At 43.6% G+C, this 17,346-nt stretch overlaps 1 protein-coding gene across 7 annotated transcripts in view; it reads right to left on the bottom strand.

Moving 5' to 3' along the window:
- The window catches only part of KLHL29 (kelch like family member 29), a 562,720-nt gene that overhangs the window by 228,497 nt on the left and 316,877 nt on the right, over nucleotides 1–17,346 (bottom strand). For 6 of the 7 annotated variants that reach the window (XM_077311762.1, XM_077311771.1, XM_077311715.1 and 3 more), the window contains 2 exons: nucleotides 3,291–3,432; nucleotides 1,797–2,339 (listed from right to left, as the gene is read on the bottom strand). In XM_077311762.1, coding sequence (XP_077167877.1) covers nucleotides 1,797–2,339; nucleotides 3,291–3,432 — 685 coding nt within the window. The remainder of the gene's footprint in view (nucleotides 1–1,796; nucleotides 2,340–3,290; nucleotides 3,433–17,346) is intronic. The other variant, XM_077311732.1, reaches the window with a different exon arrangement.

Genomic DNA, 17,346 nt, shown 5'->3' with positions numbered 1-17,346 from the left:
TCTTCAGAAATTGATATGTAAAACAACAAATGGAACCCAATTTCATTAACACCACAACCAAATGTCATAGTAATGAAGTCTCTTTCATACCAAGCGACACAAAGAGTTTTAATATAGAAATTAAATGTGGGCTCAATACATGCTTACAAATAGCCCAGCAGACTTGATGGAGCCTCTGTGGGTTTTTATACTGATTAAATAGATTTTTCTTAAGATCCAGACTACTCTGTTCCATACGAACAGCATTAATAGTTTTCAAAGAGAGGCAGGCTAACTTGAAAAATAAAATACAACACACACACACATACATTAAATTAAAACAACACTCTAATGACTGGAAGACAAACCCAACACTTTGTTGTATTTAACTCTTCTAGCATAAGAGATTTTTTGTCTTTGTAGAAGCAACTGGAGTCAAAGAACTATCTGCTTGTTATCTTCCAGGCCAAAAAAACATTAAAAATCTCAACCTGAGTTATGAGTTTACTGGTAAATATAAGTTTTGGAACAAATAAACTGCCTGGCCTATTCTGGACAATTTCAGGCTTATATGAATGCGACATCTCCCTTTGGCTTCAGAAAGCAGTAGAATTTTCAAGTGAAGTACTCAGGAAAAATTGTATTGGGTCTTATTATTTGTTTGATTAGCCCAAATACATTCTTTTAGTGAAAGGACACTCCCACTCACATATCAAAGTATCTTGTGCTAGAAGAATGCACAAATGCCAACTGAATAGAATAGCAGGATCCAGCTCACTATATTCATAACAGGTCAAGAGGATGCCCCCAAATATAACAGTGGTACAAATTGCCCTTCTACAATTGGGGTGCATGTGCTGTTCATGTATGCACAGCTACATGGGTTCTGTGCAGAATCTACACAGATCTCCCATTTGGCTCCCAGGAGATCTGGGGAACTGAAGGCTGACCAAAGATTATGGTGTCTAGATTGGGGGGGGGACCCCCCAACAGTACTCTTCAACTGTATACCATGGGCCTTCCAGAGCTTTGAACAGCTTTTGTTTTCCTCTTTGCAGGTATGGATCTGAAGTAGGTCTGATGCATTTCATTTATTTAATTGTAAAAAATTTTATGCTACTTTTCCAGCCAATCAGGGTCCACAATATGGAGAACATTAAAACACTTAAAAAATACAGTTACATAAACTTAAAATTTTCTGGAGGAAATGGTTATCTTGTGCCATCCTAACTGCTGCCCCATATGCAAGGAACAAAACCCCCCTGTCAGACGTGAATAACCCTATCTAGAGCTGAATGGAAGTTGTGAGTTCAACTCTTCCCTGAACACTGAATGGAAGGAAATTCTCAAGTGCCATTCAAACCACTGAAACGGAAAACCACAACTTGAGTCAGAAAGAAGACGGTGTGACTTACAAGTGAATGTTCTTCAAAAGAAGTAGAAAAGAAACTGTAAGGCACAGAGCGACAGCCGTCTCATGCGCTTTGAGCGGTGAATCTCTGATTACTTGAGGTACCCTACAACGTGTCATTCAGTGCCAAAAAAAGGAATGCATAGTTCTCTCTTTCTCTTCTCACAGGAACCAGGCTGTCATCTTTAATTCATGAACTGCTACCACAGAACACAAGACAGGAAACCGATGCTGGATTACTGGCCCAGGAATGTTGACACTGTAGATGCTTTAATTGGCACACCTGCCCCTTATGCAGCTTCTGGGAAGAACCCAACTCCCGCAGCCCCCTGTGTTACCAAGACAGCATAGAAGCCCCTTCAGGATCAAGGTTCAAGAAATGTGGAAGAGTTCTGGCCTAACTTACCTTTCGGGTGCCAAGGGTCTGTGAATTCGTACTTCCCCACACCAACAGTCCGTAGCATCTGTACCCCATTGGTGGTGTCCTGACTGCCCGTCTGGTTGGGAGGAAGCTGAGGAGCAGCCTGCCCATTGGTAGCTGGAACGCTATTAGGTAGGGCGGCCGAAGGCAAAGCTGGAGGCGGCGGAGGCAGGATAGGGCATGTCATGTGACCGTTCCCTACCGCGCTGTGGCCCGGGTGAGTCACCTGACCCACCCCAGTCATAGAAGACATGGTAATGGACTGGCTGTTAGTGTACAAAGGTTGGCTTTGTAGGTTCACAACCATGTTACTCAGAGGCTGTGAAGGCTGCTGCTGAAGCTGGTAATGAGCTGGCATTAATGGAAGCTGGGGGGTGACGTGTGGAGGGAGTGAGGGGGTCACTCCAATGACAGGGGCTTGGACGTTCACCGCTGGGCTGAAGGTCGGAGGCTGAGTCATCCCGTATGAGTGAGCGATAAGAGTTGGCTGGTTACCTGCTGCAACAGTTGTAACCCATGGAGCTGTACCTGGAAAAAGGAAAGCTAGCAATAAGAACAATTTGGGCAGAGAGGGGAGTCCTTGCCTAGCTGTTCTCCCTCTCAACGCTGCTCACTTTCTCAGAACACGTTCTTTTTATCTCTGTCAAGCGCTTCTCTTCCCTCCTCCCTTTTCCATCCCATAAACTACTGAACGGAGCTTGGAACCATTCCAAACTGGTAAGTGCCTAAAAACGTCACAATGTGACAGGCAGGGGCAAATGTTAAAAAAAACAAACAAACCCAAAACCCATCAGATAGCAACACGGTGTTGTGTTTAACGGCATTATTCGTCTTTCAAGCTTTGCGCAGTTTAAGTACAGGCTTCCAAGAAAATTAACCTCTTTCCCCAAACGTGTTTTCACGGCTCCCTGACAAACACTTGGTGCATGTAATAACGGTGTTCTGGCCACTACAAAGAGATTGTAATTAGGCGTCTGGTATCACTGCACAATATGTGTCTGGAAGGTGCAAATGGCTTCAAATGAGCATAAAGGTCTCCTGCAGCAGAGGTAGTCAACCTGTGGTCCTCCAGATGTTCATGGACTACAATTCCCATGAGCCCCTGCCAGCATTTGCTGGCAGGGGCTCATGGGAATTGTAGTCCATGAACATCTGGAGGACCACAGGTTGACTATCCCTGTTCTACAGTATTTCCTTAAAAAAAACAAAAACAAAAAACTTAAAACACCCTAGCAGAGACACCGAGAGGGGGAAGGAGAAAGCTTTAATGAACTTGCAGGCATCTTAATACATTTACATTAGCCTTGACACAGGAGTAACCGGAGGGGGTATTTAGAACTAGAAAGAAAAGGCAGCTGCAGCGTTAAAGAAAGGACTTGTGATAAAAGTCTTATTTAGAGAGGTAATTGGAGAGAGCATATTAAATTTGTTTTGAACAATTTCCCCCAGTGGAATTACAAGTAAGAGCGAAAGCGTCACCTGGGTTTTCAGTCTCCCTCATCTGTTTCGACGGAGGCTCATCCGTGTCCCAGGGTGTAGACTGATTGATGGGTGTCTGTCCCCACCTTATACTGGTGGCTAACCCTTGCGGCTGATTCTCTGTCTTGGAAATGCAAGGTGTCTGCAGAAGAGGAGACAAAAACAGGTCAAATTTAAAACTCATATTGATGGAACTCTGGACTGTTGTTCTGCTGGATCTCTTAAACATTTTTAGTCCCCCTGTTACATTTAGCCAGGCTTCTGATTTGAAGAGGAGTCAATTGCAATGTTCTTATTTTACAGACATCTGTGAGATCTAGGGGGAGAGAAGACGGCCTGGTATAGGCCAGACTCGTAAGACTGTAGAAGCTAAGTAGGGTCAATACTTGGAAGGGCCACTAAGTAAGACTCTGCAGAGGAAGGGAATAGCAGACTACCTCTGCTTCTCACTTGCCTTGAAAGGGCCTTCCATTTTCAGTTGGTAGCACTCTACACACTTCACTCACTCAAGTTCAAGTCAGATTTTATTGCATGTAGCCATAAGGTAAAGGTATCCCCTGTGCAAGCACCGAGTCATGTCTGACCCTTGGGGTGACACCCTTCAGCGTTTTCATGGCAGACTCAATACAGAGTGGCCTTGTCAGTGCCTTCCCCAGTCATTACCGTTTTTTCCCCCAGCAGCAAGATGGGTACTCATTTTATGGACCTCGGAAGGATGGAAGGCTGAGTCAACCTTGAGCCGGCTCCTGGGATTGAACACCCAACCTCATGGTCAGAGCTTCAGACAGCATTTCTGCTGCTTACCGCCCTGTGCCACAAAAGGCACATATGTAGCCATAGGCCATTACAATATAAAAGGAAAATATAAAAGGATTTAAAACATTCCAAATCAGTAATAAAAAAGTAAATAAGAGAATGTGCAATCTCAGATCATAATTACTTAACAGCATAAGAACATTTCCAGATTATATACATCCACCTATCCTGTGGGACAGGCCCTGTTGGTCCCTACAGCCCAGGGCAACTAAGGGCCTGAATCGCGACAGGACTGGGAGGGGGCCAGCCTAGCGGCTGCACTATATGGAAGCAAGGATTTGCCCTACTCCATATGACCGCCCTCTTGGCTTTTTCCGCCCGTGTGGAATCCGCCTAATAGTAACTCTTCAACAGAAGTTTGGTTTAAGAGGAATCTGCACAGCCAATCAGAATCAGGTGACTAGATTGACCCACTTTTGGAGGGACATCTGGGGGTACCTGGTAAATTGCACTTATATTGAAATTAAAAAATATATATATTACAATACTATTTTTGCGTTCTATGAAACTTTTTGTTGCTCCATATAGACCAAATTTTAATCAGGAACCCCCCCGGTCAATGGTGTCCCACTTTACCAATGTTAAAATCTGGTCACCTTAAATCAGAAGCCCTGCTGGGCTTAAAGCACTGGGCAGTTGCCAGGAAAGTTATCTGTGGGTGGCGTGGCACCCATGGGCTTCACGTTGGGGACCCCTGAATGAGGCATTGTGGGAATGTGGTTGCCATCACAAGTAACATTCTGTGATTCCTCTTTCCTTACGGCATAATAAATACGTGACGGCATCACACTGTGACTGTCCCACCTTTTGGAAGCACCAGCCAATTATGTGGAACAGAAATGAGGAAGCTCACAGGAGGCAGATGTCATACTACATATTTTGACTTACAACAGATGATGGGCAAGTGAGGAAGAGGTGGTAGTGCCTGGCTGCTACTTCCTGATTAATGTTACCCTCAGAACAATGCAGTGAGGTACGTTAGGGCGAGAGTGACTGTCCTAAGGTCATGCAGTGAACTGCATGGCAGAGTAGAGATTTGAACATGGGTTTCCCAGATCCTAGTCTGACACTCTAACCACAAAGCCATGCTAACCACTATATTTGGCAGACAGGAAATAAGGGCATTCTGCATTGACAAAATAACAATTCTTATTTCAGAGACGCATTTGCACAATACCTACTTCCAGAATTTAGTGACTGAATAGATCTCTGTACTCACATCTAATGTAATAGGATCAAGCAGCATTCCTAAACTTGTATTTATTCAATCGGTGAAAAAGATATACTTTAAAGTCAGAATAAAACCACAAGACCCAGTAATGGTAGAGAGTTATACAACCTAGAGAAGACATAAAAACTCTGTATTCCATTTTAAACTAAAGAAAAGAAATTCCCTTGTTATATTTTTAAGCCCAGTATTTAAAAAATTGTAACACTAGGTTTTTCTTGATGCAAAACATGCAGTTTAGCATTATGAAGGGTCTGCGGCCCTGATGATACAGATACAACCAGCTGTTTTATATAACTAGAAAACGACCTGATGCTAAAAATAAAAGGGGTGAAAATGAACACAGAATCATCCATTTTAGATTCTAAACTATTTGTAATGTTCACTGGCCACTGCTAAGAGAAGGCCTTTGCGAAAAAACAACCACAGAATTCATAGAAACTAATTGCATTTTTTCTGGATTCTTTCATGTCATATGTTTGTTTTAATTAAATACATAACACACGAAGGACATAAATTGCTTGTAAGCACTCTCTCAAGTGTGCATTTTATTATTATTATTATTATTATTATTATTATTATTATTATTATTATTATTATTATTTTCAAAAGGTCAGAGGACTACTTGGCATGAGAGAACAAGCTCTCAAAGACTGGAATTTGAGGATGTTTGTGGTAGCTCGGTTGTTCATAAAGGGAGAGAAAGAATGTCCTGTAGCCACTGGTGACTAGGTGGCTGAAGAGGGCAGAAAACACATCCTTGCTTCTCCTAAGTATACTCCAGAAAGGGAAAGAGAGAAGATATCAAAATACAACAGTGAAATCAAAATCTATCCTCTCACTGGTTCTCTCAGATTTCTGTCTCCCTCCCTCATGTCCTGCTGGCCTTCAGAAAACGTACTTGGCTGCTAGGTTTTGGAAATATCTTTGCCTCCTCTGATGTTTGTGCTTCCCTACCTAGTCATGTATCCTTTATGCCAGGGATTCCCAAACAGGGGCCCATGGGATTTCTGGAGGGAATCCACGGGAGCTCTGAAGTGGTGCAGTATGGGGGGTTGGGATGTCTTCTCATCTCCTACTCTTCTTTCTAGCCTACATGAGGCAGAGCCACCATAGTAGTAATTAAGGTGGAGAGAGGGTGCAAAAGGAGGGCTAAGGGTGCAGGGAGTGATGTCCTGGAGAGTATGGTCAGTTGTCATCACTTCCAGGAGTCCTTGAAGTTTGAAAGATTAATTCAGGGGCTCCTCCTCGGTTAAAAAGGTTGAAAAATGCTGCTTTAAGCAAACAAAAAATGACCATCAAAGGGGAGTTGTGGACACCTTGAGCCACCTGTATTCAGAACCTAAATCTGTCATGATTGGGAAAAGGGTGTCCAGTGCCCACTCATCTCTTGTGGCATGAACCAATGAGTTGTTTACAAGCCCTGAGACAGTAAAAGGATTAGTTTCTGAGTAGACAATCAACAAGTTATTTTGAGCTCCATTCCATAGATAGGATGACTTCAATCAACCTTTCTTAAGGATTCAAACATTAATTAAATGAAGATGGATACAATTATTATTTATTAAATGTCTATATTGCCTTCCCAATATGACTCAGAGCCATACTGGGCTTGATTTCTCTTGGTTTCAGGGCTTGGTTTCTCTGACCATTCTCTCCAGTAGAGTTATCAGTTCTTAGCTGGATAAAAGCTAGAGATTTTGGAGTGGAGCCTGACGTGGGTGGGCTTTGGGGAGGGCATGATGTCACTGAGTCCACCCTCCAAAACAGCCATTTTCCCCAGGGAAACTGATCTTAGTCATCTGGAGATCAACTGTAATAGCAAGAGATCTGCCAGTGCCACCTAGAAGTTGGCAACCCTACCCTCCAGTTACACACATGGAGGAAATTAGTTTTGCCATCTCCCCAAAAGCAGACAAGTACTTAAAATGTCAATAACTGGGTCAAGTGTCATGTTCCCACCGACTCCATAGTGAACCAGACATGGCACAGGAGCAAAAGGTGGTTAATTGAAAAAGCGAGATAGAATACATCACACTTCTTGTTGAAACTGATTTCTTAGCTAGATCGATATATTTCCCAATCATCCGACTTCCCTGTGATCCTCTAACATGCGTTGATTTAGAAAAGGTGGGCTCACTACTTTCCCAAGAGAACAACCGGGCCTGTTCCACACAGGTGTTACTTTTAGCACCCAAGGCCAGGTTCCAGGTAACACATGTCCGTTCCTTCTGGTCTTCCGGCACCATCTTGTCTATTTAACTCTACCAATTAGTCTACCCAACAGATCAAAGGCATAGCATACAGAAAAATAATACAGACAGGCAAAAGGAAACATCTATTCCCAGGCCCCCTCCCTACTGAGAGCATGGCGGCATGCTCTGGGAGTAGATCCTGACATCAAGTAGGGAAGGTCGCCAGACATGCATCCTAGGTGCTGGAATATCAACCAAGCTGAAAGTTATAGTCCTGCTAATGTGAAATAATGCTGCTAGGAGGAGGGAATCCAGGCGGCCAAGTCAATATATAAATCTCACAGTTCAGCTCACTTTTTTTACCGAAGGCATAAAAACCTATTTTCCCTTCTCCATCACATGAGAGATTATATCTGTTCATTTATGACCCTCTCTGCTCACGTATGCCCAGGTGACACTTCAAATTCTGTTCTCCTTGAGGTATGGCATTTACTTTCAACAGGAAGTGTGCTGACAGCACTGAGGAGGCATCAAGTTTTCAAGGAGCTGTTTGGTAAAAATTAAAAATAACCTTTGCCTACAAATCTAATTCTGCTCTATACCATAGAGAACATTTTAATTTACCTGAGCTTAGCACTTGAAATGTAACCATCAGCTAGCAATCACAAAAAAAAAACACCCCACCAAGAGCACCTGAAATCTTTCCAAATGCTCCACTATATTTATGTGAACAAAACAAAAATTACATAATAGCATGTCATTATCCTATAACAAACAATAAGTACAGCAAATGCCCTTTCTGAACAAAATGTCCATTTCCCCGTATTCAGTCATTATTCTGACTTCTTATCTACAGGGCCTCGGTATGAGGATTTCCAGGTGTGGGGCTGTGGCTCTAACATTAAGGACCAATTTTAATTACTTTGATAAATGACTTAGAAGGACATTCTAAACAATGCAGAACTCCTGAGAAAAGGCAGAGATGCTACAGAAACCAGAGCCCTGGTGGCACATGCTGAATTCTCCTAGAAAAGACATGTGTGTGTGTGTGCAAAACCCACACAAAGGAGAAAAGAAGGATGCAGCAAAAGGCAGAGATAATAGCTTGCCCCTGGAGAGACACTCAATGTGTGCAGGAAGATGGAATGAACAGAACTGCTGCCTGGAGGTTGGAGGCATTTGGCAGGTGCTTTAAGAGCTACCCCGGGCACACTGACTTCTTCATCCTGGATGGAGCAAAACATCCGTGCCAGGGAATGACAAGCAATTTGCCAAGGGATGAGGCAAGGGATGCAACCCAATTACTTTGGCTTCCCAATAACCAACACGTGCTTCTGAGATGAGCTAGCAAGAAAACCCCACCCTGGGACTTCTGTAGGACCGCAGAAGCAAAGCAGTACCACAGGAAATGGGGCACGCGTGCCATTTCTCTTCGTCACCTATGAAAGGAACACTGTCTAACTATTTGCAGTGAGATCTTTCAAGTAACAACAGAAAGATCACTATCAACCTGCAATAGGGGCATGCCTTTGCAAGGAGCAAATGTGCACCATGTGTGGGAGGGAGGGAGATATGCTTACAGCAATCTACAGGACTTTTGATTGATTGATTGATTGATTGATAAACTGTCCCTCCCGGTTTGGGGCGGCTTCCAACACAAGCATAAAAACATATACAATAAATAAGGTATAAACAATTTTTAACATTTAAAACCAATTAAAAACAATCAATCCAACAATCAAGAAGCTGTATGAGCTGACTAGGTCAGTGAGAGTGGGGCAGTGTGCAAGTATTTACAAGGTGGCTCAAGCAAAGATGTCTGAAACTCAACCCTTCAAGCCTATGGCTGGGTAGGAAGGGTCCAAGCAAGGAAGTACAACTGCCCATCCTGGACGGGGTACAACTATCTGTTGTTCACTCTACCAGGAACCTGGGCGTGATCCTGGACGCTTCCCTTTCTATAGAGGCACAGATCACAAAGAGTAGCGTGACTGGCATTTCACCACCTGTGCCAAGCCAAACTGCTAGCGCCCTACTTGGCCTCAGAACACTTAGCCACAGTCATCCATGTGGCGGTCACCTCTAGGATGGATTTCTTATCCCTGATCTGTAAGGTACAGTTGGTCCAGAGTGCAGCAGGTAGGGTTCTCACTGGAACACTGTGGAGGACCCACATCCGGCCAGTACTCCAACAACTGCACTGTCTACCAGTTGAATACCAGATCAGGCTTAAGGTCTTGGTAGTCACCTTCAAGGTCTTGGTAATCACCTTCAAGGTAATCACCTTCAAGGCATTCTGGGACCAGTGTACCTGAGGGACTGCCTCCCTATCTAGGCCCCTCAAAGAGCACTATGCTGAGCCTGGCCCCCATCTGGTGAAATGAGATTCTTAGGGTACTTTTCTTTCTTTTTTTCCCTTTTTTTTTTGGGGGGGGGTTATGGTCAGCCAAGCAGTCCCTCAGATACTTGTGTTTTGCAGAAGTTGGAGGCATCTCCTGAGCTTAATAATTAGGCACATAGGGTCATATGCCAAACACAAACACACACACATGGAACACAAAAAGTTGCTTTGTTCTGAGACAGATCACTGGATTATCATAGGCAGTACTGTCTACTCTGGCTGGCAGCAGCTGTTTAAGGTCTCGAGTGTTTCAGACTATCTGACTGAACTTGGGACCTTCTGCTTGCAAAGCAGATACTTTACTACCGAGCCACAGCCCTCCCTAATAAATACCACCTCATGGAACTACTGAGTCCGACCACTGGTATGTAAAGGTCAATATTGTCTACTGGCAGCAGCTCTCTAGGATCTCAAGTAACTCCATCACTTATCTGATCCTTCTTAAACTGTAGATGCTAGGGTTGAAACATGGGACCTTCTTTGTGCAAACCAGGTGCTCCATCACTGAGGCACACCATTGTTTCCTTTGAAGAAAGAAACGGGGGGGGGGGGGTTATGATTGATATTCAAAACATGACTTCAGTTATCCTGAAGTATAAAAAGCAATTAGAACCATGTTCTTACAAATACATTTTTACTGGTGGGTGGGACGGGACAGGAGTAGTTTCATGTTGAACGTATCCATTAAATCTCACAAGCCAGGGACTATTTTCTCAGATCCGCTTTTTGAATATCTGAGATGAGAAGGGTCCAAGACTACCAAGCTGAAAGGAGCCGCAGTAACCCAGGAGGTTTAAATGTCGTTATTGGAGAAGAAAGAGCAGGAAACAAGAAAAAAGATGATCTGTCATAGAATTGCAGCAATACTTGCAATATTGCCTTTTACTGCAGGGCCTGTAAGACGGAGCTCTTCCGCCAGGCGTATGGTTGAGGCCAGGGCAGAGCCCGGGTTCCATTCAAGATCCCTAATTCATCGGCCAGTCTTTCTCTCCTCTCTCTCTTACAGAATTAATGTCTGGCCTCTCTCTGAACAAGCAGGGAAAGTGGGAAAAGTTATAGAATAGAACGCCATCTTTTTACTGTAAGAATGGGGTATTTATGTGATTTTATGTGATTTTACTTTGATTTTATATTTTATTGTGAACCGCCGTGAGACTTTTTGGCGAACGGCGGTATATAAATCCAATTATAAATAAATAAATAAATAAATAAATAAATATTAACAAAAACAACTCACATGCTACCCTGGATCCTGGAAGGCTTTTAAAATAAGATTTTCAGATTATCTGTGTGGTGTTATAGAGTGGCGATGGTGATAAAAGAACCTAGGGTTAGATCTCCTTGGAAATATATGAAGAAAGAGCTATTAGTCAGTACTCCTCCGAATTAGCTCCTCTTCTCTGAAAGGTTCCACCTGCTATAACAGGAGACCTTCTGTGGGCAGTTCCCTGACCCGCTTGGTAGGCTGTTGGGGGAAAGAGAAGGCAAAAATTGACATCACTTCAATGCAGAGTAGCTAGGTACAGCCTGACAAGTGGTGGAGTGGGGGGGGGGTGGGGACTTCAAGACTGGGGTCCCTAACACAGGTTTCCTCAATGAGGTTTCTGTGAAACCCTGGGGTTTCTGGACGGCCCTAGAAGGGTTTCCCGAATGGGTAAAAATTAGTTAATGTTTTAAAAAACATTAAAAATGTGTTAAACATTTATCGGGCGATATGACCATATATGGTCACATCTACAAACCCAACCCTTCCAAAATGGCCAACGCTGGGTCTGGAGGGGGTGGGAGGGGCCTCAGATAGGCATGCACACTGCTTCCCAACCATATTCTGCATGATTGCACCACTTCTGGGGTTTCTCGATGCCTGAAGAATCTTTCAAGGGTTTCTCAACAGTAAAAAAAAGATGAGAAAGTCTGTCCTAACACTATGATGTTACTTATGGTGCAGCTCAGAAATTTATTTATTTATTATATATTTATCCTGCCACTCCCAGACAAGCTGGCTCGTGGCAGCTCAAAATACAGTAAAAACGTATACCCCATACGTCAAAAAAACAGATAAGAACATAATTTTATTTATTTACATATAATTGGATTTGTATGACCGCCACTCCCAAGGCTGGCTCGCGGCGGTTTACAATTTTGATATGCAGTCCATACAGTAACAATACAACCCCCATTAAAATCCCATTAAAATAACATTCGAAAAACTCAATAATTTATGGCGATACACAATTCAAATTTATATCCCACATGAGCTCAGTGGTGGGGGGTGCTGGGTGTGACAGTTCAGCATTCACCCAAAGCTCTGTGGCTTAACCATAATGCTGAAAGTGACATCATTATGCTGGGGATGTTCCATTTTGCCAGGCATTCCTACCCACCACCCATCTGAATGGCAGCAAGTAGCAGGAACTGGGAGGTCTCCTGCCCTCAGCAGGAAGATGGAAAGCCTATGTCACCAACATGACCTCATAGAACAGCCTTTTTCAACCTTTTACCCACGGAGGAGCCCCTGAAATAATCTTTCAGGCTTTGAGGAGCCCCGGAAGTGATGTCAGCGGACCACACCTCTCTGTCATGCCCCCCACACCCCTGGAAGTGACAACACCACCTGCTTAAACAGATCGTCTCGCGGAGAAGGAAGAGGGGAGGGAGACGGGAGGTAGTTTAAGGTGGGAGTAGGTGTGCAGGCTCTGCCCGCCCCGGCACAGAAATCACGAGAGAACCTATGCTTGGGGTGAGGGACAATGGAAGTAGCCAATCCCTTAGCTTGTGGTCGAGTCCATTAAGGTAGAAGGGGAAAGGCTGAGGACCTGTTCTGGAGCTTCCATGGACCCTTAGGGGGGAATCCCTGTCATAGTCTAATACACTTAACACAGTATACAGTTACCTCTGTATAAGAGGTGCACATTTCTGAGAATAGTTGCCGATGTTGTTACCAGGCTCTGTTGCCTTTACCTTGCTGTGAAAACTAATTTTGGGCTGGGTCAGTAATTTAAGCCAATATCCTTGTAAAACCCAACACACATTTCATGTTTTTAATAGTCCTCCTTGTGTAGCATAGCACAGCACAGAAAGTATTTGTTTCGTTTCTGCAAATAGTTCTGTCTCCGCCTTGAGGGAGTTTATAAATCATACATGCTAAACAAGATATATTCCTTTAGAGCACGTTGTCTGATTTTCAAATCTGCACACAGCCCTACGTCGGAACAGATCACAAAATGTTTTGCTCTAACTCCCTGATCAGCTCAATCACATGCCCTGTGCCCCAAAATAAAGACTGTCAATGCCTGGCTTTTTTCCCATGCCAGGTTTACAGTGAGGTGACTAACGTGTGCATGGGAGATACACTGCTTCAGACTGCACTACTGACTGCTCTTGAGGACATTTCAGGGTGAGAAAATGTAGCTGAAGTAATAGAACTCTGGAAAGCCATATTCTATACTAGCTTCAAAGCCCGTTCCTAAGTACGGGCCTTGAAAGGGCCCCCTCCCCTGGCCCCTGGCCAGGCAGCGTAAGGTGGCTTTGGGTTGCAGCTCGCAGCTGGATCAAGTGGGGCAGGCGGGGGCTGGGCAGCTCGTTAGCAGGGCCGGGACAGAGCTCCTTAGCAGGCAGTCAGCAGGCCGGGAAGCCTCTCCCCTTACCTGCTGCTGGTTCCAGGCACTGAGGCGTCTGACAGCAAAGAGGTGAGAGTCCAGGAACGGAGGGCTGGAGCTGCCGGGGCAGGGTCAATCAGGGCAAAGCTGGCTGCACCCTGATTGCCCCTATTCTAACTTGGACAGCTGGACATGTCCCACCCCCTAGACTGTTTCATAAATATATAGAGTAACAACAATGGAAAAGGATTGCAGAAGTTGCTCAGCATCTACAATGGAACAAATTCTAATTTACACTCATTCCTCCAGATCAGTGTCCAAGGTACAGGCAGATACTTTATCTGGTATCAAATTTCTAGATGCAGCAAATTATTATCATTAATAATAATTGTCACAGTCAGATATTTGTCTGGTAGATGGTGTTCCATAATTTGAGAGCTAGCCAAGTTCTTGGGAATGGCAGATGTATCTTCACAGGATTCTTGATGTTCCAAGCAACACTGTCTCCTGGAGCTGAGCTGGTGTTATTTGCTCAATGCCCAGAATATGAGACCTTTAGGCACGGCTCTAAAGGTTCCAATGACAACTGGCATGATGTTTATCTTCTTTTCCCAGAGGTGCTTGAATTCTATTAATAGGTCTTGGTATTTGTGATCTTCTCCTGTTCTCTCTTTTCTACTGTGCTGTCTCCTGGGCTCCTATTTCTATTTTTTTTCTACAGTTGTGATATCAGGGGCATTATATTCCAGATGTTTATCAGCTTGTATTCAAGAAGTCCTAAAGAATCTTTGTTTCATCATTCTCCATGATCTTGTCTGGTTTGTGCGCCCATGACTACTACTACCACCATCAAGTTGTAGCTGACTTATGGCTACCCTGAACTGTTTTCATGGCATTAGACATTCAGAGGCGGTTTGCCATTTCTTACCTCTGTGTCATGGCCCTGGAGACTCCCATCCAAATACTGACCAAGACTGACTATTCTAGCTTCCAAGATCAGACAAGATTGGGCCAGCCCGGGTTATCAAGGTCAGATTTGCCCACAGAGTCACCCCCCCCCCAAAAAAAAATCCGCCCATCGAACAACTATCTCAATTAGGTCTCTATTGGGGCCATTGGAAGCAGAGTTATACCCCGCTAAGCCCATTCTGAAGTTAATGGACTTGGAAGCATGTAACACTGGGATTGAACTTCAGGATATATAGCATGGATCTTTTTTTCAGCATTCACACTTAAAATTTCTGACTCCAACTTTTGTTTTCTACTGGTTGGTTAGGGCTCATATACACGTGGAATACAAAACTGCAGTACAACCTAATTGCTGAAAGAAAAAGCTAGACATAAAATATGCACCCTCATTTCAGTTGCAAGGAAATATTTCCATTACGTGGCTGCTTACTTCACATCTTAACTTTATTTTCTGTGCTGTTCCAGTGCAATATACATCTCCCCTGATTTACAGTATCCAAAAAAAGCAAACTCTAGTGCACTCTCTTTTGAGGTCATTAGCAACCCCACCCCACCTGGGATTTACTCCTGATGCTGGTATACCAAGCCAAGATTTCATTTTATTAAAGTTTTATAGCATTCCATGCATTTTGGGGGAGGGAGATGTCATCAGTTCACAAGAGCTTACATTTATTTCAACTCCTGTATGCTGTTTTTCTATGCCAAAAGTGTAGCAAACCCACAAAGGACGCAGAAATTACCTTATCCTATCCCTATAATAAAATGTGTAGGGTACTTCTCACAACATACCATCCATCTGATTGGCCCTTGGGAGGAGGTCCCTCCCCCGAACGGCCACTCAAGAGGAGCTGGCGCACCCTTCGGAACTTCTGTCAGCCAGCATGAGCCACCACTAGCTCAGTCTGGGAGTTCTGGGCGCCCATCCAGCTACTCTCCACCATGCTGCAGATGTGGTTGGGAAGCTGTGTACACACCCACCCAGTGGTGTACACACTCAACCCAGGGCCCCTCTTCTTCCTACTTCCTCCAGGCCCATTATTGGCCATTTTGGGAGGGAGGACAGATAGTCATCACCCAATAAATGTTTAACAAATGCTTGGGAAACTCTTCCTGGGCCATCAAGAAACCCCAAGGTATCACAAAACCCTGTTTGAGAAAGCCTGATTTAAGCATTGGGTCAAAACATTTATTTACCTTTACCCAGGCTTTTAACTATGAGATTTCATCTTGTTTATGGCCTGCTCCCACCCCGAGGACTGTTTTACGAATACTGTTTTAGATTGCTGTTTGTTTTACACACTTTATGCTTTTGTGCCATGGCTTGCTTTTACTGACATATTTTTAACATTTTATTTTCTCGCCTGCTTTACTGATGTTTTCACTGGTGTGCTTTGCTTTTATTGCTTTGTTTTTATTCATTGCTTCATTTTTTACTGTTTTACTCATGAGCCACCTCAGGGAAGTCCAGAGAGACAACCAATGCAATTTTTCTACATACATGAATAAATATATAAACGTGAGGACATTAACAGTCATAAGTGTCAAATACTAGCTAATATGAAGAATATTCTCTGACCTCAACAGGGAGATGGTGCTATAGTCTCAGGGTAGCCAAGGGCTAAATTTATTCTCCCACTCCTGGATGAACTCCCAGAGGAGACTTGCTTAGACAAATTATTAAATGGTGAAAACCTGTATTTTCCAAGCCAAGTGCCCAAAGAGCTCTGCAAAACAGAGCTCTTCTGCAAAACAGAGCTCTGCAAAACAGAGGTCTTCAGTTAAGCCAGAGCGAGTAAGATCTGGATCTCTCATCAGGCTTCACCTGTGGTTGCCCTCCTGAAATTGTCAAGAAGCCTGTTAAGCTGGACAGAAGGAGCTTCTGTCACGATCAAGGTGAGTTTTAATGGGGGATTATTATTTTAAAGGGTTTTATTGGTATATTTGTTACCTACCTTATTGGTATATTTGTTACGAGCCACTGTGTGGGAGTGGTGGGCTATAAATCCAATTATGAATAAACTAATAAATAAATTCTGTGCTTATTTGTGCAGAGCCCAAAACAAGATAACCAATGTTAATTGTTGCTAGCGGCTAGTGCATATTATGATGTCTAATGCTTAAATTTAATATTCTTTTATGTGATTTTGTTTTATTCCGATGTCTTTTTACTATTTTTATCTGTATTTTATATTTGGTGATCTATGACCATGATAATTAACCATTACTAGACTCAGAGTCACTCCGGTTTGTAGCCAAAACACTCATCTTATAAAGTAAGCATTTCAGTTTTTTTAAATCCACTGGGGTTTTCCCCTCAACATAAATATACACTGATGCTTAAAAACCAACCCACACATACATAGGGTGTTTCCGCACAAGGACCAATGTTGCCAATTGGTTCCACAAAGCGGAAACACTACTTTTAAAAGTGCAATCTCGGCGTTATGCATACCTGCCTTTGTAGTGGAATCCAGTAGTATTTCATTCGCTTCCCACAGGTTTACGGTCTCGCAAAAATTGCTAGAAAGGAAGCGATTTTTTCTGTGCTTGGTCCCGCCCCTGGCCGTCAATCAAATGAACAGCCAATGGGCGGTTGTTATCATGCTCCGAAAAAGCCCCTTTCCCTTTAAGCACAGGTTTAAAAAAAAAAAGAAAAACACACGTTGCAACGAATATGCCTTGATTCTTCCTAACGTAGAGACCCATCTAGCTGGCGTGTGAGCTGGCGAATCATCGTTACCACACTCCCCCGAGTGAAAAAAAATCCCCCCCTCGTACGGGCGCGATTTTCGGCCGAAAATAAAGGGAACTTGCAAACGGGGCTGTGTTGTGCTTGGGGACTTAGGGG

Source organism: Paroedura picta, chromosome 1 (assembly GCF_049243985.1).
Source record: "Paroedura picta isolate Pp20150507F chromosome 1, Ppicta_v3.0, whole genome shotgun sequence".
Classification (NCBI taxonomy): Eukaryota; Metazoa; Chordata; class Lepidosauria; order Squamata; family Gekkonidae; genus Paroedura; species Paroedura picta.
This window is presented reverse-complemented; position numbering and strand designations above follow the sequence as displayed.